This window comes from Typha latifolia, chromosome 12 (assembly GCF_019914945.1).
Source record: "Typha latifolia isolate L0001 chromosome 12, TyphaL0001v2, whole genome shotgun sequence".
NCBI lineage: Eukaryota > Viridiplantae > Streptophyta > Magnoliopsida > Poales > Typhaceae > Typha > Typha latifolia.
In genome coordinates, this window is record NC_133097.1 from 8,326,410 (window position 1) to 8,348,612 (window position 22,203).

General features: G+C 36.0%; 3 protein-coding genes and 1 long non-coding RNA gene across 6 annotated transcripts; 1 reads left to right on the forward strand and 3 right to left on the reverse strand.

Annotated features, from left to right (window-relative positions):
• Window positions 1-583: 583 nt before the first annotated feature.
• On the reverse strand, window positions 584-1,496 carry LOC140799145 (uncharacterized). The gene is made up of 3 exons (XR_012110954.1): window positions 1,259-1,496; window positions 966-1,073; window positions 584-863 (listed from the first exon to the last, which is right to left on the reverse strand). It is a non-coding gene; the product is annotated as an uncharacterized lncRNA (long non-coding RNA).
• Window positions 1,497-4,571: 3,075 nt separating this feature from the next.
• On the reverse strand, window positions 4,572-5,830 carry LOC140799100 (LOB domain-containing protein 15-like). Its single transcript, XM_073153247.1, has 3 exons — window positions 5,684-5,830; window positions 5,251-5,500; window positions 4,572-5,162 (listed from the first exon to the last, which is right to left on the reverse strand). The coding sequence occupies exons 1-3, from the start codon at window positions 5,695-5,697 to the stop codon at window positions 4,770-4,772; spliced, it is 657 nt and encodes a 218-aa protein (XP_073009348.1). The 5' UTR covers window positions 5,698-5,830; the 3' UTR covers window positions 4,572-4,769.
• Window positions 5,831-7,626: 1,796 nt separating this feature from the next.
• Window positions 7,627-16,775, forward strand: LOC140798828 (uncharacterized). 3 transcript variants are annotated; one of them, XM_073152902.1, is made up of 14 exons: window positions 7,627-7,859; window positions 7,945-8,109; window positions 8,758-8,856; window positions 8,954-9,085; window positions 9,169-9,237; window positions 9,314-9,410; window positions 9,523-9,625; window positions 9,940-10,144; window positions 12,104-12,217; window positions 13,339-13,470; window positions 13,769-13,849; window positions 14,674-14,790; window positions 16,249-16,358; window positions 16,436-16,775. In XM_073152902.1, exons 1-13 carry the CDS (start codon window positions 7,764-7,766, stop codon window positions 16,345-16,347), a joined length of 1,509 nt encoding a protein of 502 aa, XP_073009003.1. In that variant the 5' UTR covers window positions 7,627-7,763; the 3' UTR covers window positions 16,348-16,358; window positions 16,436-16,775. The 3 variants fall into 3 exon arrangements, with proteins under 3 accessions (XP_073009003.1, XP_073009005.1, XP_073009004.1); XM_073152904.1 differs by having other exon boundaries at window positions 14,674-14,769; XM_073152903.1 differs by having other exon boundaries at window positions 9,943-10,144.
• Window positions 16,776-17,779: 1,004 nt separating this feature from the next.
• LOC140798829 (uncharacterized) lies at window positions 17,780-19,845 on the reverse strand. Its single transcript, XM_073152905.1, has 2 exons — window positions 19,675-19,845; window positions 17,780-19,082 (listed from the first exon to the last, which is right to left on the reverse strand). Exons 1-2 carry the CDS (start codon window positions 19,699-19,701, stop codon window positions 17,880-17,882), a joined length of 1,230 nt encoding a protein of 409 aa, XP_073009006.1. The 5' UTR covers window positions 19,702-19,845; the 3' UTR covers window positions 17,780-17,879.
• Window positions 19,846-22,203: the final 2,358 nt, after the last annotated feature.

A 22,203-nucleotide genomic window follows, 5' to 3' on the forward strand; every position in this document is an offset into this window, starting at 1 on the left:
GGCACATAATATATGCGGACAAAAATTATAAACATAAGTATTTATGCTGCTTTTAGTAACACCTTCAACTGCAAGTGAAAGATTTTGCAGACAATAGGACCAACTTGTTGTGGATAAAGTTTCGTGAAAACAAAGAAACTTCGACCTCTGGATTCTAGATGGTCCACCAACTGGATGCATAGCTTTGGTGTGCACTCTTGTGAATGAGCTTCGCCTGGTGACTTCGCACTATTTTTATATATATATATATATATTTATGTTTCAGATTGTGATGTCTTCTTTTAGAGTACTCGTAGTCGTGGTCGATGCCGTGTTCTAAGCTCATAGTATTGCTGGATTTAAAGGCCTTGTCTTTCCTATTCTTTCGATATCTTTGTTTTCTTAATCCGGTGGGCGTACGCGCTTAAATGCTAGAGCTTATAAAAAGTCTGACAATAGATATCTATCTTTCTAAAGTTATGTGTATCAAAACTGTGCTTTTGCCATGGAGATATATTAGTTAAATGCATGCACGCGTGAGGACTAACGCATGCACATAGGTAACTAGGTAAGTAGCTAGGATCTCGGAAATGTCATCTTATACTTGTTTCAAATCTACTAGACTATGAGTCTGTTACCTTACTATATTCATTCAAATGAAAGAACAAGAGAACAAAATTATCACTTTAGCGAAGAAAATTCTCTGATCTTACTTCTCCAGTTGCTTCAAGGCGAAAGGTATCAGTACAGGAAATATTCGCGTTTAGCACTTCTACTCCCAAGTTCTCAAATACCTCTAGTATAGAGACAAGCATACCCGGGAAGCTCTTCGTGGAGGATACATTGATGAGAAGACCCTTTCCTAGGGTTGCAACACTTACCTGCTAATATATTTAGATTACACCATATGCGTCTAAGTTAGTATCTAGAAAAAATAAATAAATTATAAGATATCATATTGGCATGCATTCAGATATAATATATACCGTTGGCCTACTGCTATCTTCTGCAAGTTCTTGTACACATGCCGATATCTTTTGCTTCAACTGTTGAATATATTTGGATGCGTCCAATATAATTGAGGTTTTATTTTGCTGTTAGATAAAGAGAAAGAATGGTAAGCTAGCTAACATCATCATACAAAGGGATATTAATTTGCAGAAGCTTGTGCTAGAGTTGCAACTTAAATGGGAAGGCAATAGTACTAGAAGATGAAGCAACGGCAGAGTAAGAAGAAATGAAAAAAGAAAAGAAATTAGCATGGAATTTCATAAGTTACTGCACTAGAGTTTGTAACAGAACGAAGAAGCTGCAGCTTCTCTTGCAAGGCCGCCTTCTTCTGCTTCTTTGACACCATCTCTCTCTCTCTCTCTCTCTCTCTCTCTCTCTCTAGATGAGCTTTTGCGTCTTATGAGAAGTTATCCAAATTGTTATACTTCGTGCTCTTAGATCACCAATTATAGTGAAGAGATGAAGTAGATCACGTGTGTTGTGGACTACCCAAACTGCCCGTATGTGTGTGTGTGTGTGTGTATATATATATATATATAATAGCATCAGACGTTCTCTTGCCATAGAAAGCAACAAACTAAGAACCACGGGAGAGATAGAAAGATGCCACCTTTAATTAGGAAGGTTCCTCACAATCCTAAACGAGTAACTTCTCAAGGTTGCCACTATTCAATTCCTTATTAGTCGGTAGCATCTGAAGCCAAGATTTAAGTTTAGACGCAACTCGAGAAGAGACGATAAACGGTAGCCTAGTGAAAAAGGATAGAAGTTCTGAAGCCTCTATGCTTAAGTTCGACTCTTCTTTTATAATAAGTATATCAGAGAGTGATTCTATGTTATCTAACTCACTCGGCCTATAAGTTTGAATCAATAATATCTACATTACTTTTATGAGAGAGATTAGAGTGGGGTAACGCGGAGAGAGGAGGAGAGAGAGAAGAAGGGACTCGTGAAGGAGAAGAAGGATATAGAGAAAGCGTCAAATGGCGAGAGTTGTTTGGGGCTTGGCGTGGGTGGGGTACGTGAGCGTAGCGAAGCGCGTGTTTTGGGGGATCCGTTTGTGATTTGCTAGTTGTCAATGCCTCCAAATGCCACTCACGGGCTTTGCTCTCTCTCTCTCTCTCTCTCTCACTGGAAATTAATCGGCAATTAATTGAGCATTTATAGTAGGCTTCAAGAGTTTTAGACCTCAAAATATAGATACGGTTATATATTTCTTATTTATAGACTGGATTGCAAAATAAGGTCATGTTCTCCAACAAAACTCCATGTTCTATGGTGCTCCTTCTCTTCCAAAGGATGCTCTCTTGAAATAAATCAATAGTAGTGGTCTGTTGACAGATATTTTATTTCAACTCATATGAATTTATAGATTTGATATGATATAATAATAATGAATAGGAAAGTAAATATCTAATATAGATAGTATTTATATCATAATTTCTATCGTGAGCTGGTAGGACTCACTAAACTACGGTGGTGAACTAATCTGTTGGAAGCTCTGGCTCATCTTAAACTTAGTTTATTTATTTTTCTAGGAAACAGCCCAAGCCCAAGCCCAAGCCCAAACTAAGAACCAGCCCAAATTTGAGAAAAATGGGGTTACTAACTTACCTAATTGTAAAACCTAGCAGCCTACCAGTTCTTCTGCTATTCAAATGGCGAAATTAGTTCCAGTTGTTTAACATCAATATAGTAGTACGATAACCTCTTAATTGTGCTCAGGAACGAATACCGAAGTGATAGCAGCCATTCTATTACATGTACCACGTGCAGCCTCTCTAAGTGCACAGGATCGAAGTCAATGAAACTATTAAACAATCGATAAAAAATAAAGACATGATAAAGTCTAATCGCCTCCATATGGAGAAGTATAAAGTTGGGATTGGTTTGGAGACTTTAAGTAATGGTTAATTTTGAGATGGGAGTTGAGTAAAGACAAGCTATGATGCGGTCATTTCAAGCAACCACGACGGTGGACCAAATCCCATCACGTCCACAGGAAGTGATTAATAAGCATGAAGTCTTGATGAAGGTGGTAAGGGATCAACGTGCAAGTCGTACAATTCCCCATGAATAACTTATGGCTTCTAAGTGTTCGTAAGGGAGAACTCTGCAAGCTAAGGAAAGGCCCCATTGTTTTAGTATTGCAATGTGCTGGCCAGATCGTTGACCACATAACCAAGAGAACTACTCTCTCTCTCTCTCTCTCTAAATAAACACATATGTATATAAGGGACCTTTTTCATTTCGTGTTTATTTCAGTTTACCTTGTATTTTACTATTTTTAGTTTGATCAAATCATATGAAACAAGAATGTGGGGGTGGCCTTTCTTTTGTTGTTGAAAATATAGTACAAACATATGGGTGTTTCAAGATTTTTGGCATATTTATTGGTTATAAATATAAGAGACAATTATATATAGACCCCCTCATATATTCTTTGCGATATATTCCCAAAACCTCAATGCATTCTGTTAGTTATATATTGTTACAAAAAATATTTCTGTTATCAATTTCAGGTTTTATAAGGATATTTGTACTTATTTTAGAGCTAAAAAGAGAGGAAAGTTGATAGTAAAATAATAATTTCACATTTCTATTAACGCCTTTAGGAGGTGAGAGATTTTCTATAATTTATGAGATTAATGAGTATAAAATAAGAGAGAGAGATGCTCGTGACAGGGTAATAGTTTTGAAGTCTTGATGTAATTATTCCTAAATATAACAAAGAAGATCGAGGTAATGAAAATAATGGCAAAATCACTACCATATGTAAAACTTGAACGATGGTTCTAGTTAAGCACAATAAAAGTTCAATTTAATGGCAATTAAAGCATTAATGATTCTAATAGTAATATGTTGAATATCCAAATTATAAGTTGCTGAATCCAGTACATATACAGTTAATTTCCTAGTATAATTTTACCACATAATGGGTCATTTACATTTTTTGAGTAAATTACTCTCACAAAAAGCAGTATATAGAATTGCTCACTCAATTAACAATTTCTATTGGTTTAGGATAACTCATTCCTCTTCTAATATATTACTATATAAGTCATTATCTCAAGAGTGATTTTTTTAATCACTTTCTAAAATGGCGATTTATCTCACTGACGTAACACTTATATAATAACAATTATGAAAATTTAATAAATAGTTTAGAAACTACAGTATAATAGATTTTATTTATTTTTTAACTCGAAATAGTAGATCAGTCAAAACCTCTGCTCATATCCCTATGAGCTTAACCACGTGGACAAGAAAAATACTTAGAAGCTTCTTTGCAGACCTACATTGGGAGAACCAAATCAGCTATACTTTCTGTCCCCCTCTTTCTAATTTAAACTTAATGGCACAGAAAATTATGACGGAAACCCTAGATCAATTAACTTGTTAATCTAACCATTTATCACATCTTTAGAACAAGGGACTAAGAAAAAAAGAAAAGCAATTAACTTGTCTCTAAAATCGCTAGCTCCCTGAGCAATAAAGTGGGAGGTTGGCACAAATGAGAGCAAATCAGACTATTTCAACTCATTTTATCTTTAAAATCATAAAAAAGTTCTTCCCATAAATCTACATGTACATAGCAGAAAGGTAACAAATAAGAGCAAATTTGAACAATCAACAACAATATATAATAGATGACTATGGAGTATGAAATCCTCACCATTATCTAGGGTCTAAATTTGAACTAAACAAAGAAAAAATGTTACTTAGTTTGCTGCTGAAGGTAGATCATATGCAAAAGAGGAAAATTTTGGAAATACTTTTCAGCCAAAGTATGCATCATTTTCGTTGGTTGTGATGGAACTATAATCTGTAGATATCGAAGGAGGGATGTTATAAGCAGATGAAGATGAGGCAGCAGATGCCGGAGGGGTGGTCGGATTCATCATAGACGATGGTGCAGCTACCGACATCGTCATAGAAGATGTCAGCAAAGCAGCATGAGCGGTAGCAATAATATTATTAGAACTAACTTGCCTGTACTTATGCTTCAAGATCTCAGTTCTTACAGCTTGGAGCTCAGCTTCTAATGCCTGCACTTGCTGCTGCAACCCCGAGATCGCCCCCATGCATCCATAAACCGGATCTCTTAACCTCAAGCTCGCTTCATATACAAGGCTATTCGCCGCATCGGCTCTTTGTGACTCGGGAACCTCCTATATAAACCAACACCAGCGAAGCTAGTTCATAGATGTCCATTTCTTGGGAATGGAGATAAATAATGTGAAGTTGAAGGGTTATCACCATTAGCATCTTGGAGACGTTGCTCGCGCCGAAGACCTTGTGCACCGAGGCGAATTTTTGCGGCTCGTGAGGCGAGAAGTAAGGGGAGAAGGGGCACTCCTGAGCGCAGCGCCGCCGCAGGAGCTTGCAGGCGGCGCATGGGGTTATGGTGTTTAGGGTTCCTGCCTGGCCTAATCGCCTCCCCATCCGATCGATCGCCATGATGTCGGCTTCTCTCTTGATCTTCTTGCTAACCTCATCAAATCTCTCCCTGGTGTGTAACAGGTCAACGAATTAAAGCAACAAAAAAAATGTCTAGGATTGGATATATAGCTTCACATGGCTTCTTTTAGGGTTTTGGTGCAAGAGATCGATCGATATGGGAAAAGGTTATATGCTTTGGCTTTGTTGAGCAATGATTTGGAGAAAAAAGTAGCGTTACAGTCGTACTCACCTTTCTGTGGACATTGAGGCATGCTCCTTGGCAATGGAGATCCAGAGAGAAGAGAGAGAAGAGGAAGAGAAAGTGGTAAGATGAAATAAGAAGGAAGGAAAGAGTGCTTAAACGGCAAGGTATTGAAGGGAAGTGGGCCTAGGCTTATATCATAGATAAATACAAGGGGGAAAGAGAACAATATATTGGGAAGCAGGTGAACCCAAGGATTAATGTGTATGGCTTCTTGTTTGGTTGCTGCTGCTCCTGCTGATGTCTCTGCTGATGTCTAAGGATTGTAACGTTGCAGTAGAAGCTTGCAGGCTTGGCACTTTGGCAGTACCAAGAGAGAGAGAAAGAGAAAAAAACTTAGAGAGAATATATTCTGTGATTCCAGCTCACTGCATGCCTCTAAGATATTGACTTCAACTAGGAATCAAAGGAAAGGAGGGGAAAGAAGGGCAATTGTAGTAGCTTGTGGGGATCTCAGTTTTTTGAAGTTTGCATCTTAGAGGAGTGGGGATTTGATTAGTCCACAAAGAGCTTTCCATAAAATGGGATAACAAACGAAGTATAAGTAAACATATCATTTCGTTAGTTATAGCTTATTTGCAATATTAATGTGTAGTCTTTTCATCTCTGACAGAATTTTTTATTATTATTTATAGCTTAGAGAGGCGTGTCGATTTCATTTATTTGGCACAATTGTTAATTTGCTCCATAAGCAAAAGCTTATGTTTTGACTAATAAGGTAGATTTCCTACCTCTTTAATTAACAACTTATCTTAAAATCTTGTTTGAAAGTGTCATATTATATTCAATTAATGGTCTAAAATCTACCTTCTTCTTCGTTCTTTCTTGCTTATGATTTTTGACTTTTTTTTTTGAAAGAGAAGCTCACACGTAGGTTAATTTATTAACATCTAAGAGTTACATCAATATAACATGATACATAAAAAAGAGGGAAAATAGCAACGACTCTTTGATACAAACTCCACACTTGACCTACAATAGACGGTCCAGTACTTTAAAATAAAACATTATGCATGAGGTACAATATAAAATTAAAATGAAGAACAGCTCCAGAAACTCCTATGAGTGAATAGCCTCGAGTTAGCCTGCAAGTTTTGTCAATCCAACAGTTTAAGGCATGACCATAAGAATTCTCAAAGGTAGAAGGATTGAAGATTACCCACTAAGAACAACAAGTTAAAAAAAAAACATACAACACCCTAAATCAACATCAGGGCAAATAAAATAATATTGTTGTGGACCCCCAAAAAGCATGGCATCTACGACTAAATAGATATTGCTAGAAATATAGACGTTGGTGAGCATAGGCTACTACTACGAACGGGTTTGAACCTTCTCCCTATCGGTGGGCATGGTGAGGAGTAGCGGTGGGCGCGGTGAGGGGTAGCAGTTAGTGCGGTGGAGAGCAACGATCAACGCGCTGAGAGGGAAAGATGCCTCGAGCTTTTGGTAAAGGGAGAGGAAGAATAGAAAGAAGAGAGAAAAGAGAAGGGAGAAAAGAGGAAGGAGGGTACGAGCTAGGGGAGGGGAGCGAATAAACCTCGCCAACTATGACGGTGAGGAAAAAAATACCTTTTAGAGGGAGGGAAGACCTGCCACAAACCCTAGCAGAGCTAGGGCGGGCGCAAGAGAAAGTTAACTTTTGATTTATGTCTTGTCTTTTCTTTGCCCCAATAAAGTTTTGAGAATAAATAGTGAAAACATTAGGGTGTTATAAGAATAAGGTCCAAAATATGATGTTTGAAATATAAATACTGAAAATGGAGGGTGTCAATAATAAAGTCTTATATTTGTTTATGGTGTACAATGTAATTTCTCCTTTTCTTTTTCCTCCCCTAAGAATCCGCAATATCTTTCTAAAAAATAAATATAAAAAAAAAGAACAGCAATGTCTCAGTATGCAACCTTATCTGCCTTTGGTTACATGAGAACTTCTCGTACTTCCTATTTTTCAATCTTCAACGCCACAATCCGCGAGCTCGTTCGAGCATCACTTCCTCTTCCTCTTCCTCCTCTCATCCCCAGACCCTTAACCCTCTCTTTCTTCTTCCTCTGATCTAAAACTCCAATGCCATCTCGAATTGAAGCGGTCGTCTCCTCCATCGTCTCCGTCCACCCGCACGAGATCCCGGCTCTGATCCGATCCGCCTCCACCTTCTTCTTCGTGAGTCATCCCTTCTCCTATACAACCTTGTAATATTTCCTCAAACTTTCCTTACTGATTGACGATTTGTTTGTAAATCTACCAGATCCTGAGCGCTTATTTCGTCATTCTTCCGCTGCGAGACGAGGGGGCGATCTCTCTTGGGTTGAACAATCTCCCCGGGCTTTTCTTGGGATCGCTTATCCTAACACTTGTTGCGGCTCCTCTCTCGACTCTGGTCTTTTCGCTTCCGAATCTTTCCAAATCAAAGGTATGCTGTTGTTGAAATCCAATTCTTGTTACACTGGAACTACTTGATCAATAGATAGAATGGTTTGCATGTCCATGAGTTGTGTTATATAAATTATTTTTGTTTATTTGTTTATATTGTCTGATTTTCTTTTTTTGCATCTGTATTTCTTGAACTTAAATACCTAGATGAAAGAGGATAATGGGAGCACCTTGCAGTGTAATAACATAATGATGAAAGTGACGTTTGGGAACTTGACAGCTTAGTGTAGCTAATTGTATTGGTGGTATGGTCGTCCGAATATAGTCAGGGTGATGGACCCTAAAATGTGGTAGTTCTGTTCTGTCAGAGCTCATGATTAGATTGTCCCAACTTCCATCAGTTTTGTTCGAATCATGGATGAAATGACAACTATATTTGATTTCTGTGAGTCTACAAATTTTAGATTACTTGTTATTGCAGAACATAGTCAAGAAAGTAGTATACTACCTGGATTCTATGGTTGGACTAAAGTGGTACACTCATAAGTTACATGTTTTGCAGTTTTTCTTCTTTCTTTGTCAATTTCTACATGATGTGCTTCCAAGTGATGATTGAAGAAAATGATATAGTTACTGTCTCTAGAACATATACTTACCAGCAGAAATTGATGAGCCTATCAAATTTCAGGCTTTGGTCTTGATACTCAGATTTTTCAGTATCTCCCTTCTTTTATTCTTCATTCTCTGGTATGCCTCCACTCCTGGGCATCCGTCTTCTGCCACCAGGGTAAGCGAATAAAGGAACCTAAACCATCAATTTTATTGATCATAATTCTAATCCTGTTACTAATTGGAATGTAGTTGAATAGTATTTCCTCCTGTAGATTTCAGATTCTAGCTCTCCTGTACCTGTGAATGGAAAGGTAAATATTGGTGAAAATGGTGAAAATCATACTATAGGTTGGGGGAATCATCGGTGGTTCTATATAACCGTGAGGATAAGCTTGTTCCTGTGGGTATGATTCTCAGTACTTTTTGCTAATAGTTGTTCTCTTGAAAAGGTAAAACTAACATGATTGAATTTTATTTCCCCATGTAGGTTGCTTTGCTTAATCTTCTTACAATATCGTCAACTTGGGCAAGGGTAATTGATGTCATGGACAGTGAGGTACTCATCCATATATAATAGAGTTCATCATATAGAATTACAATTATAATGTCTAATTCTTCTTCTTCTTGTTCAGTCAGGTTCAAGATTGTTTGGTTTTATTGGTGCCGGTGCAACACTTGGGCAGCTCTTTGGCTCATTGTTCGCAGCAAGTATGGCGTGGCTAGGACCATGTATGCATTTTTTTCTTGGTGAAATAAAGAATAATATCTGGATAACATTCGGACCTGCTGCCTTTTTCTATCCTATGGAATTTCTCTTCCATCATTTCTAACTCTATCACAGTTTTACTTCTCTTTTCTGCTCTCTTGATGGAGCTTGCTGCACAGTCTTCAAAAGGAATCACTCATGATGCTCACCATAGTTCTGCAGAAGTGTCACCCACCCGGTATATTATATCATATAACTTTGCCTTTTCAAGACATTATGAGCTTTATCGTTTATGTTGGGAGGTTTTACATCATCTCTTGTTTCTCTTTTTTTTTGGCAATTTTAAAAGATAATTCCACATATTCCACCTTTATTATGAATTCCAAAGATCCTTGCACGCTAGTATATTAGGGCCAGAGGTAATGGCCAATCTTTGACAGCTTTTGGATTTCTTCTTATTATTTTATCTTTTTATTTTCTATATTTTCTTTCCTTTTGTATTTCGTTCTTTCTTTCTTTCTTTTTAAATAATTTCTTTCATTTCCTATGTAGAAGAAACAAACAAGAACAATACCAAATGGCTGATGAAGAGACATCTTCCCTAGTTTCCACTCCTAGATCACAGATTTATGAAGTAAAATCTCAGCTTTTTGTATTGTTAGAAGGGATCTGGCTGATAATGTCATCAAGTTATCTATTATATGTGTCCCTATTTCTGTGGCTGAGTGCTGTCGTGTCCTCGTTCTTCTATTTTCAGGTATTACATTTATTTATTTCAATCTTTGTATTCTAAATGGTGTCACTTGTTGTATTAAGTGTTCCTTATCTACTTGCATATATAACTCGTGATGCAATATGTTGATTCAATTTCATTTATCATGATTATGATGAGATGACTACATGCCTACATGGTGATCTAAATGTTAGAAACTTAAAAACCACAGTGGAGCTGCTTCTTTTGATTGTATGGGAAGATATATGATGGTCTTAAGTTGTCATAATCTTGAAAGTTTTCCAAATGGAAGTGTAGAAAACGTTAACCATGCATTGTGATACTAACAATCTCATACATCATGGTATTGCTGAGTTTGCTCATGCAATTCCACTTCATTTGTACCTTTTCCAGTATACATCACAATTGCTATATCTATTTTGTAGGCTTGTAGCTATTGCAAAGATTACAGCTGTTTTCTTCATTTTCCATTTCTTATTGGAATCCAACTTTAATTGAACATATAAAACTAGGATACTGATTTAGGATGTTTTCTTCACATTCTGCATTCAATTGGTGCTACTTTATCTTCTGTGGATATGCTATTCTTTTCTTAAATTTGTTAAGGAAGTTAAGATCAATATGTTTGTATTCCAATTTTATTTCATGTTGGTATCTATCATGTTCTATGCCACCTCTATTAGCAATCATTTCTTTCCAATTTGCTGGGGAAGTTGAAGACCTCAAGGTCATCATGATACTTTTTTGATGTCATATAACATAATATCCTTCCTGCTGTATGTGGCCCATGTGAGCAAAATAGCTATGAAAGAAATTCTGATAGCAATTCATCTCTTTTGGTCTCTCTCATGCATATTCATGCAGTCATATTCATGTTACCTATATCTATCCTTTTGCACTATTGAAATTTTGGATTTCTTTTTCTGTATTTTTTTTAATTATTACCATCTATCTTCTTTTGTCACCTTTTTTCTGCTCACTTCTTTTCACCCATCTTATCTTTTTTTTTTAATCTTGTAACTAAGAAAAGCTGACAAATTTGTTGATTACTTTATCTCACACTAATACACTACAAATTAAAACTTGCAGTCAACATTTTTTTTTTCTCATTTTCAGTGTTGAAAATTATGATTGTTGCATGATACTTTCATCTTTGGTATGGCTGATGCAGTCATAGGTTTTACATAACAATACACATGCCAGCTGATGGAAAGCAAATTAACCTAAGATGCAAACAGCATATTGAAATGGGCACACAAATTGGTGTGTGTGTGTGTATTATATATAGATAGGGAGGGAGGAAGAGAGAGACAGAGAGTAACATGTTTATTTATAAAGCTTACCTATATGTTTGGCACAGATGCTATATAACACTAACCTGTGTAAATGCCAATCGTTTGTTCTACAAAAGCCTTTGCTTCCTTTTGTAATTTCCTACCTTCTTCTATGTGAAATGTCAGTGTTTACCTGCAGGATACTCTGCCATGAGCTTTCTCCTACTTTGACCTATATAGTTGATCCTTGCTACTGTCTCATTGCAGAATTATTTTTCAGAAGATGCTATAATATATCGAGTAAGGCATTTTATGGAACATCAATCAGAAGCACTAAATATTTAGAGAGGGATAAATCCAATAGACTTGTACTAACTGGTTCATATTCACTTTAACATGCTTATACAACTCAATTTGATAAGAGTTCGGAGTGAGAAAACTTCATTTGGTTCAAAACAAAGGAATAAGTGTAGGGAAGTACTTTGGTGTGGTGCTGATCTTATAAATTTCTGGGCGTACCATCTGCTTATATTGAATCAGTTGAGAAGTTCCTTAACATCTTAAATGGAATGTGAGACACATGTGACCAAGATTGACCATTATGACAACAAGTGCTTTTTGGGTTGTTTTGTCTGGTTTTTTGTTGGATACTAGTGTACACAGTAAGAAGTTCAAAGTTCTCATATATTTGCCATCTATTCTTTTGCAGAAAGTAACAATAATTGCTCTGACTGTCACAAGTCCTCTGTCCAGGAGAAGATTGTTTGCACTAATAAACAGCTTTATTGCTGTTTTTATTCTTGCTGGTCAACTTACTTTAACGGTATATTGTTGATGTCAGAATTATATTCCTTGTGAATGCTTCTTTCTACTCTAAATTGTACTTATTTCACAGTGACATTGTAATTTAGAATGATTGGATCTTTTTCTAAAATTTATTTGCATAGCATAGAATTGTTGTATCAGAAACAATATGTGGGGTGTTTTAATTTTTAAATTTCACTGTTCCTTGCATAAACTTACCTTTACCTACTGCCGTTAACATTTGAACACCCTTCTGAAGAGATGAAACTTAACAACATAGTCGACTCCTTTTCCTTTCTTTGTTGAATTAAATCCAAAATTACTGACAGGGAGAAACATTTCCCACATAAAATTACCTATCTTATCCCAACTGAAAAATATTAGTTGTGGATCTTATGCAGTATTCTAGATGAAGAAAGAAAAATTGCAAAGCTTTCTTGGCTTAGTGATTGCTATAGGAATCTAGATCCTTTCTTCTAGCAATAGAAGTCCATTCATTATTGATGCAACATTACATTTCAGATTATCTTCACTGTTTCTGAGCTTACTGGTGCTAAACATGAGGGACAAAAGTGGATATTTTGGTAAAATGAACTAAAAAAAAGTTTGGAATTATGGTATGAAATTAGTCAAAAGAGAGGATTGTGCACAAGGTAACAAGAACCTTTTAAGCATTGATATGCCTGTAAATATGTGCTCTATGCTCTTCAGCAACGCCAGAGACCTTTTGATTCCTTGGCTGCATAATCTTCAATAAGTGGATTTTGTCAGATGATAGAATGATCAACTACCATCAGCAACAAGATAAACTGAGAAAATTCATGTAGTGTACCTGTTGAACGAGTTAAAATCTTCTTCTCTTTGTCAAATTTCCATGTGGCATGTTTTATAGCTGTTCCAACTCTTATAACTACTTGACATTCTTACTGGTGCTTCTAGAAACCTTCTTACTGAATAACTGGGTAGCAAATTTAGGTTTGTTTGATTTTCACCGATCATTTCTGCATACAATAGTCAAGCTAGATGACCCCATCAGATTGATTAGTTCTGTGACTATACCTAATTCAGTATTATTTGATAGCAAACACCATACCTAGTATTTCTGTTTTCCTGATAGGATTTCTCTAATAAACCTGCCAGGGACGCATGCTTACAGTCGCTGGTGTTACATTTGCTATTTGCTCAGCCCCATTTGTTGCAATTTCTAATATGGTTGTTCTTGCTGTATGGCCAACGTGGATCTCTGTGGCTTTTTCAGAAACTCTTCGGAAGGTACGAAGTGAAAAATAAAATTACTTAATTTAAACATAATTCATTGCTAGCAAGCATCCATTTAAACATAGTTTGTTTAGTCAGAAGTCTACCATTTTGCCTTGTACAATGCTGTTTTGAATCATGTAAACATATTTATAAGCCAGCCAATTTCTTTTGAAATTTACTGTATTGGGCTCATTCATCAACTCCAAGAGGTTCAATTGGTATTCAAAAGTGCTAATTTCAAGGGATACTGATAATTTTGAAAATCTGATATGTGTCAATAAATGTTTCTGCGACATTGCCTTTCATGCAGGTGACAACATATGTTTTAACAAGACCTGGTCGGGAACTTTTGTTCACAGTTGTCTCGCAGGATGAGAAATACAAAGCTAAGGTGATAATTCTACCTTGCAGTTATAGATCTTTGTTGCTTTCATAAGAAGAAAAGTTCAGAACAATAAGGAAATGACTCTAAATGATAATGCAGCACATGAATTCAAAGGATTGTTAGATAGGAGCGATTTAGACTGGCACAGAAAATTGGAGCATTGATGGGTGTGCCAAAACCAGAAATTAGCAACCTCTTTATTTGATATATTTCTTCTTAGAATGTATTGATTAGACCCCATAAGCGGTACCACCACCCATTAGCATGTTGCCACCAGAAGCAAAACCCTGTATTTCTTCCAGTGAATCTCCTAATTATTTCAGAGCAACTAGAAAGAGGTTCTTTCTATTTTGTGGTGCATATTGTATCTTATAAAAACATATAAGATACAAAATCATATTTCCTGTCCTGAATAGAGAAATTGTCATGACCGACTATCTTGAAAGAAGTTTGTGCCTCAGCTCGTTGTGGATTACCGGAATTTCTGTCAATTAAGAATTACATCTAGATCTAGGTCAATAGGGAAAGCAGAAAAATGATGATTCTGTGGTATAAAGTTGCTTCTCATTAAAGTTTAAAAGGCACACAAGAAAGAAGGTAGAAGAGATTGAAAAAAAAAAGCAGCATGAACTAATGTGATTAGGTTAGTGGACTTTCTATCTATTTTGTTAAGAAGCATTGGTGGCCAGGAATGTAGTGAACGACTAGATAGAAAATTAGAAGAATTGGCTGGTACTAATAGATATGATATAGGTTCTGGAGTTTGTTAATGTCATTTAGCTATTTTCTTACCTCATAAAATGTTATTATACCCTGAATATTGGTTCCAGGTCTGCATAGATGTTATCGTTCAGAGGCTTGGTGATGCAACTGCAGCTGGAATATACAAGTTACTTTTTGGCAATATAAATGGTCAAACATCTATGGTCTCTCTCTACGCGTTGCCTGTACGTTTATATGCTTCTTGTCTATCTTTGTTCTGACAAATTGTATTGTCGTGATGCCAGATTATCATATGCTTGCTTTTTTAGCATTTTTCATGTCAATTCATTGACACAATTACTAGAATGTTCCTCTCTAGAAGTACATTTGACTTTGCCTTAGTTTATCATTCTGTGAAGCTCATCGATCACTATGGTTCTACTGATAGATCAAAACAAATTTTGGTGCGATATTTATCAACTCAATGTGAGAGAAACTAAGGTTCCGAAACTGGGTATCGAGACAGGGATCGGTCGTTAGAAAAAATAATATGTATCGGCTGTATGATCGTCCGCTCGTATTGGATCGGATTATATTTAATTATGTAAAATTTTAAATATTATTTAAAATGCAAAAATATTTTAAAAAATTTATAAAAAATAGCAAAAGAATAAGAAATAAAAATCAGTCACTGAAAACTATAATGAATTTTGACTTGAATTAGACAAATTTTTATACTTGTAAATTATTACTGCAGAACAACATAAAGAGAAATATATTTCTTCTCTATTGTTATATAACAAGAAGAAAATATGAGTTAAAAAGTGGGTGAGAAAGAAGAAATTTTTTTTTAAAAAAAACTCATCGGAGTTTACGAAAGTGTGAACTAGCCAAAGAAGCTCACCGGAACGACCACCAAATGAACTCAGCAAAATGCGAGAATGAGAGTATGTGTGAGAGATAGAGAGTAAAAACTAAAAATTTAAAAAGAAAACAGTTGATGAATTCAATTATTAATGTCTCCTAAGTTATATACATTTTAGATCCAACCTAAATCTTAAAAAAAAATTAATTTTAGCCGATACTGCCGAGTTTCGGCTGATACTGGTCGAAACTGGTCTGATTGGAATCAGTTATGGCCGATCCGACTCTGGATCAACCGATTTTGGGATCCATAAGAGAAACACAGATACAAAAATATGTGCTCTAAAAAAGTTTTTGACAAATCTTGATAGTACATCTACTTTTCTGCTAGCATATTATACAGTGCTATTCTGCTTTTTCTTGACTAGTAACCATCTTTTCATCCTCCTCTTTGTAGAAACATTACATGCATGATGCATTAATGGAAGATAGAAGATCATTTCTTTTTTAAAAGTTTTACAGTAAATATGGAAGTCTTGCATTAGACGCTTTAATTAGTAGTATGCTAAATTGGCATTATATTATTTGAAGCTCTAATCCCAATCTGCACAATATCGTCCATTTATCATGTAGAAAGTATGCCAACCAACTGGTTCAATCCAGTGGTATCTTTTCAGTATGGAGCTAATATAGGATTATAGGAGATCTAAAGTATGAACGTAGAGTAGATGAGACAACCGGGAACTGTAATCATGAACTGGTGGACAGCACCAAAGTTTTGAAATGTGGTTTTTATGTGATATTTGCAATTAATCTGATCCTTTACATTTTAATTTCAGCTGTGCTTCTTGTGGCTGCTGACAGCATTTTATTTGGGTCGGCGCCAGACAAACCTTGCCAAGTTTCAGGCTGTTTCCATTGCACAAAATCCTTTATGAGAGCCAAACAGGTATTATCGGTCGTTTATTTCAGTTGCTTGTTAAATGTGGATAGTGAAGATTAACATTCTTGCAATCTGCTTTGTAGGAGATGAAAAATTGAAATGCTCAGCCTAAGTTACAGAAAATGAAAATACAACAATAGCGATACCATTACGTCCATGATGTTGATCCGAACTATACCATCTAGGTTTGGTTGTATATACCTGAAAAGCTTATTCTTCTTTTATAGAACACAGTTCAGAATCCTTGACATCAAAAGGTGGTGCTTGCTCTTCATCAGTATAATTTGAATTTTACTTGTGAAACCTGTTGGTTCAACTAAGCAATATTGGGTGTATACGGTTGAGTGATGAGCAAATACTACCATTTATGTAAACAGTAAATCTAGTGATGAAAGATTCCTCAAGCACAGTATTGAAGGATCATCGGTCAAGTGATGGTTGAGTCATCACTTGTCTTATTGATAGAAGAGAATCCCATGCAAATAGGATCTCAAACAAATCCAAACTAATTCCATAATTATAGAACTACATTAGCTGTTATTATTATTATTTCTGTGTACAGATACCGAGAGTCCGAGACTGATAAAAACTTTTTCATATGAAAAGATTATAGTAGAGATTGATTTATCATTTTGTCAGGGAATGAGTCATCAAAAACTTATTACGTGTTCGCTCGTGATCAAATTGTGGATGCTCTTACAAAACCACTCAAACAACTCACTTCAATCAATTACAGTTCAATCAATTTCGACTAGATCACAAATAGATCCAAACTAATTCCATAACTATAAAACTACATAATAATGCTCTAATATTATTGTTATCATCTCTGTGTATAAATAACGTGGCTGATGTAAACTTTTTCATATGAAAATATTATACCAAAGTATATCTTCCTTCTCATACAGAGCAGCTAAAATTGAGTTGCAAGTGGGGATTACTTTGCTAATCCCAGCGTCTGTGACTTCAAGTTTAGTCAGCATGTTATGAAGGTTTTAACTGGCATGCCACTGTTTTAGCAATACAAGAGCTCAGTCTTTCAGTAATTAGAATCTCATTCCTGTGACTTGCAAACTGTAACTTTTTACAACTGTTTATTCACCCGCACAGTATTGTACTTGTATCAGAGTGATGAACCACACACACGAGAGAGAGAGAGAGAGAGAGAGAGAGAGAGAGAGAGAGAGAGAGAGAGAGAGAGAGAGAGTAGAAACTTCGTGCTAAAATTTTGATAGAGTTTTATATATGTTGTGGCATTTTGTGAGATATGATGGCGGAGTACTTAGGATTTGGCGAAGACCTGCACGTGTATTATTGAAGTTATTTCGTGATCTTGGATTTATGTAGTGCTTTTTTATAAAAACCTGTCAAACGTGTCTTCATCCGCAAGCAATTGCAGAGGGTGGAATTATGCTCGAGTAACAACATTTAAAAAGGCATATCGCGAGGAATTCTGAAATAAAACTTGATGGAGGATATAAATACCGAGCAATGTTTTCTCGTGCAGTAAAAAGAAAGGCAAGACTTCTAATATAGGTTGATGCAGGCGTACACCACGATAACGCAGACAATCAGAACCAGCAGCCCGGCAAACGAAGCCATGATCTTTGCGACTACTGACGAGTTTTGTCTTGGAGGTTTCAGGGTGAACGGCGTCAAAGCGAGACCGGATATGATAGCCGTGAGGAGGACCAACACGAAGAACTTAATGAGCAAGCTATCGATTTCTCTCCCGGGATTATTTGAATAAATAAACACCAATATGGTATAGTACGCTACAGCCATTGTTCCGATGCACATGTTCTTATACTCCTTCATTATTTCCAAGGTACGATTTGCTCTTTGGGCTTCCGGAGCTCTGTCCTGGAACTCCCAGAACACAAAGAAAGCATATGCAACGAGCAGCAGAGTGAAGGAAAATACTACCATCCCTTCCAGGAATTCAGCGGCCAGCGTCGTCGCTATCCAAGCCAGCGCGACTAGCATCGCATAATTGAGAACCTTAACGGTAGCGAGCAAGCAGCCCCTCGTGTCCTGAACCCCGAACCTCAGCGGCATGCAGGTTATCATCATGGAACACAGACAGAGCATTGATGCAAAGTAAGTTATAGCGAGATCAGCTCGTGATGGACGGAATTCGCACGGAGAAGTTATGGCGTGATCAGCTCGAGGCGCAGGCGCTTCGGACGAAGAAGAATTCTTCAGGTATGAGACGATTAGAACTGTTTGCACGGTGAATGCGGCCGCATTGCTTAGCTTGGAGAGATCGAAGCCGCAATCCATCTCCGACTCATAAGCTTCGTCGTAGGCGGTATCATGACGTTCGCGATTTCGCGTGCCCATGTAGGCAATCATGCCGACCACGACGAGCTTTTGGATTGGAACGATGATAGCTATCGTAGCATTCACTTTTACGAGGAATAAGAGGCTAGAATATGTAGCTGCAAGAGCAAGGCCGGTGAGGAATATGAAGCTTGTAAGAAGACGACGGTGGAAGTGAGTAGAGCACATGAGCAAAGCTAGCAAGGTAAGTGCGGATAGAGCGGTTATCATGCTGGATAACCCCCAGATTGGCCAGAGGATCTTGTGGTGCAGCTTCATCTCATCACGTGCCGGCATTGAAGTTACTAACATTCCTATAAAAATGGCAGCGACTGCAAGGAAGAACTGCATGATTCGCTTCCCCAACTGGGCCTCCCACAATTCATTTGCATTTTGGTTTTCATTTATCTGTACAGATTCATGTTAATATATAGGAATAGGTTAGTGACCGTTGCCACTATACTAAAGTATTCTTCTCAACCTGAAATATTGCGACTAATGCCACACACACACATATGTATATACATGCGGCCATTGTGGTATGTTTCTGTTACCTTGTTGTATCGGTTCTAGTAGAAATAGCTACCATATCCAAATGCAGGGGAACTTTTTAAGAAAGGAAATTACAAATAGATATATGTTGAAATCCAAGCAATATTCTAGCTTTATTTAGTCCTGGAAGTCCCTACACAACAATCTAACAAGAGGAATTAAACGCATATTCTAAATTAATTAAGAGATGGATCAGGAAACACGACATAAAAGTGATGACTTCTTCTAATTAGGATGTTTTCATCCTGCAATAAAATTATCATTAATTCGGAGCCCCTTTTTTTTGCTCGAAGAAGAACCGAATTTGCTACCTCCTATAACAGGAAGCAGTGTTCATACAAATTGAATCAGATCAAAAGCACAAGCATATTTATACTCCAAAAACAGTGCATGAAAGTAAAAGAGAACATGAAGAGATGCACTATAAGCTAAGAGAGGTTGAGTTTACCACAGGAATACGGGTTTCGTTCTCCATTAGAGGGAAGAGCGTGTAGGAGATGTTAGCAAGAACTAGAAGTATATATTGGGAGAGGAGAAGATGGAAGCAGGAAAACGCGAAGAATGTCTACGCTGAGTGAGAGGAGGAGTAGCGCCGAACTTGGTCAAGCAAAAGGCTAATGAAAGACCTCGTCTTGGATTAATAATTTTTTAAGCAAAAGCCCGAGAGATTTGACTTGGAATATTTATTTCAAGGCTTTTTAAACTATCTCTTAATTGCAATCTCGTCTGTCTTTATAATATTTAATATTCATGACAACTAACGCTATTTATCTTTCATTTTTTTAATTTTATTTATGTGTGCTCTTTGGGCTTGCCATAATATTTTTTGCTAAGTAGTAAGTGGTGAGGACTTGTTCAATCTATCAATTATTTTTTTTCTTATGTATCACACTTGTAAATATCTAGTTAAAATAAATAATCTCTCTCTGCAAGGTGGAAAGTGCAAAGTGATACTTTCAAGAGGGAGTCTTATGACGAGTCTCCTTAAAAATTGGTAGTAACCATCTACCGCTGCCAATTTTTTCCACGGCTTTCATTCTTCACTTTCACACACTAGATTTCAATACATCTGCATCCATTGATGGAATATTTCTATATAAAAAAAACTAGCAGTACTGATAGAGTGAGGATATTAATTAGCTTGTCACTAGCATGGTCAGTTGACTGTTACAATTTAGTGGAACCCTAGTCTGTCTTTATTCTGAAAGTAATCAAGAAGAAATCGTTGCGGCTCCAAGCTAAGAAACCATTGAGCTAGATTTTTGCACAACCTAATCGGATTTAAGCAGTAAGTTGTTGCTTGGTCGATTACTAGCCATAAAAATTAACAGGAATTTTAAATTTAACTTGGACGATTTCTAGTCTTCGCTTCTACATGATTCGCTGAAGCCACCAACTCTAGACGCGGTATGAGCTCAAGTTCATCCAAATCGCTTAGACTTCAAAAGACCATATAAAAACTAATCGTAGGCAGCTTCCGCGTGTTCCAATATACAAATTTACAAAGCGCGTCCTTAATATTAGGTGTTGGAATTCCTTAAAAATTGTATTAGTTTTACAGAAAAGAGGTGTATTGACTTATTATTCTTATACATCTAAAACGTGTGTACATTCTCGGCACAGTGTTGGCCAACTAATTTCAGACGTGAAATAAATGTCAAGTTGCAACTCGCGAGAAGAAAATCCTTTTAAGAACTAATTAGATGAGACTTGCTAAGTTATTATAGACTAAGTGGTTGAACAATATAAATAAGTTATTGAGCTTGAGCACCACTAATTAGAGATGTTTCAAGCAGAAAACTTTATCTAAATTGAAGAAATTTGCATTTAGAATTCCAGATTTGGGATATTATTGAACCTAAAAATCACTTATACACAGGGGTGTTAAATAATAAGCTTTTAAAATATATAACATGTCTTAAACCAAAAATTTACATATATAGGGAGTTAACTGAAAACTTCATCAAAATTAAAAGAAATTTGCATAGAGCGCCTCATATTTGTACGGTATTATTAAACCGACAAATCATCTATATGAAAGATCTCAAAATAAAATTGTCATAGAAAATTAAAAAAACTTTTGCAGTTAGAACCCAGTATTCATGCAATTCAATATTATTAAATCAAAAATATATATAGGGTGTCAAATTAAAACTTCACACAAAAAAAAAGATATTTGCACTTAGAACCTATATTTATACAATATTATTTGAAGAGAAAATTCACATATGCAGGGTGTTAGATAAAAAGTTCACCAAAAAATTTGCATTAAGATTCCAAATTTATATGTTCCAAATATTTTTATAGAGTGTCAAATAAAAACTTCGCCCAAACTAAAGAAATTTTCATTTAGAACCCTGTATTTGTGCAATATTGTTATACCGTCAAACCACTGATATGTAGGGTGTTAAATGAAAATTTGCCAAAAAAGTAAAAAATTTGCGTTTAGAACCCTGCATGCAATATTATTTAAACCATGAATTCATACCCTTGTGTTTCAAATGAAAACTTCACCGGATTAAGGAAAGTTACCTTTAGAACCCTGTACTGGTCCAATATTAGTGTACCGAATATTCACATATATATATGGGGTGTCAAATAAAAACTTATAATAATTAAGGAAAATTTCATTTAGAACCCTGTATTTGTCCAATATTATTATCTCAAAAATTCACTAATATATAGGGTGTTAAAAAAATTGCTACAAATTTGCGTCTGGCACCCCGTATTATACAATATTGTTTAAGCCAAAGTTAAGGAAATTTTCATTTAGACCCTGTATTTGTCCAATATTATTGTATCATAAATTAACTATAATATATTGGATGTTAAATGAAAATATACCAAAAATTTAAAAATATTTGCATTTAGTGCCCTTTATTCAAAATTCTTATTTAAAACTCTGTATTTGTCCAATAATATTGTAGCACAAATTCACTAATATAAAGGGTTAAAATTTACTTAAAATTTTAGCAAT

Coding starts and splice junctions, on each gene's coding strand:
- LOC140798828 (XM_073152902.1), top strand. CDS start 7,764: ATGCCATCTCGAATTGAAGCGGTCGTCTCCTCCATCGTCTCCGTCCAC. Junction 9,626..9,939: donor GCAGAAGTGTCACCCACCCG/GTATATTATATC, acceptor TTTCCTATGTAG/AAGAAACAAACAAGAACAAT. Junction 14,791..16,248: donor TCTCTCTCTACGCGTTGCCT/GTACGTTTATAT, acceptor TTTTAATTTCAG/CTGTGCTTCTTGTGGCTGCT.
- LOC140799100 (XM_073153247.1), bottom strand. Junction 5,163..5,250: donor ACGTCTCCAAGATGCTAATG/GTGATAACCCTT, acceptor TGGTTTATATAG/GAGGTTCCCGAGTCACAAAG.
- LOC140798829 (XM_073152905.1), bottom strand. CDS start 19,701: ATGGAGAACGAAACCCGTATTCCTGTG. Junction 19,083..19,674: donor ACGAAACCCGTATTCCTGTG/GTAAACTCAACC, acceptor GAATCTGTACAG/ATAAATGAAAACCAAAATGC.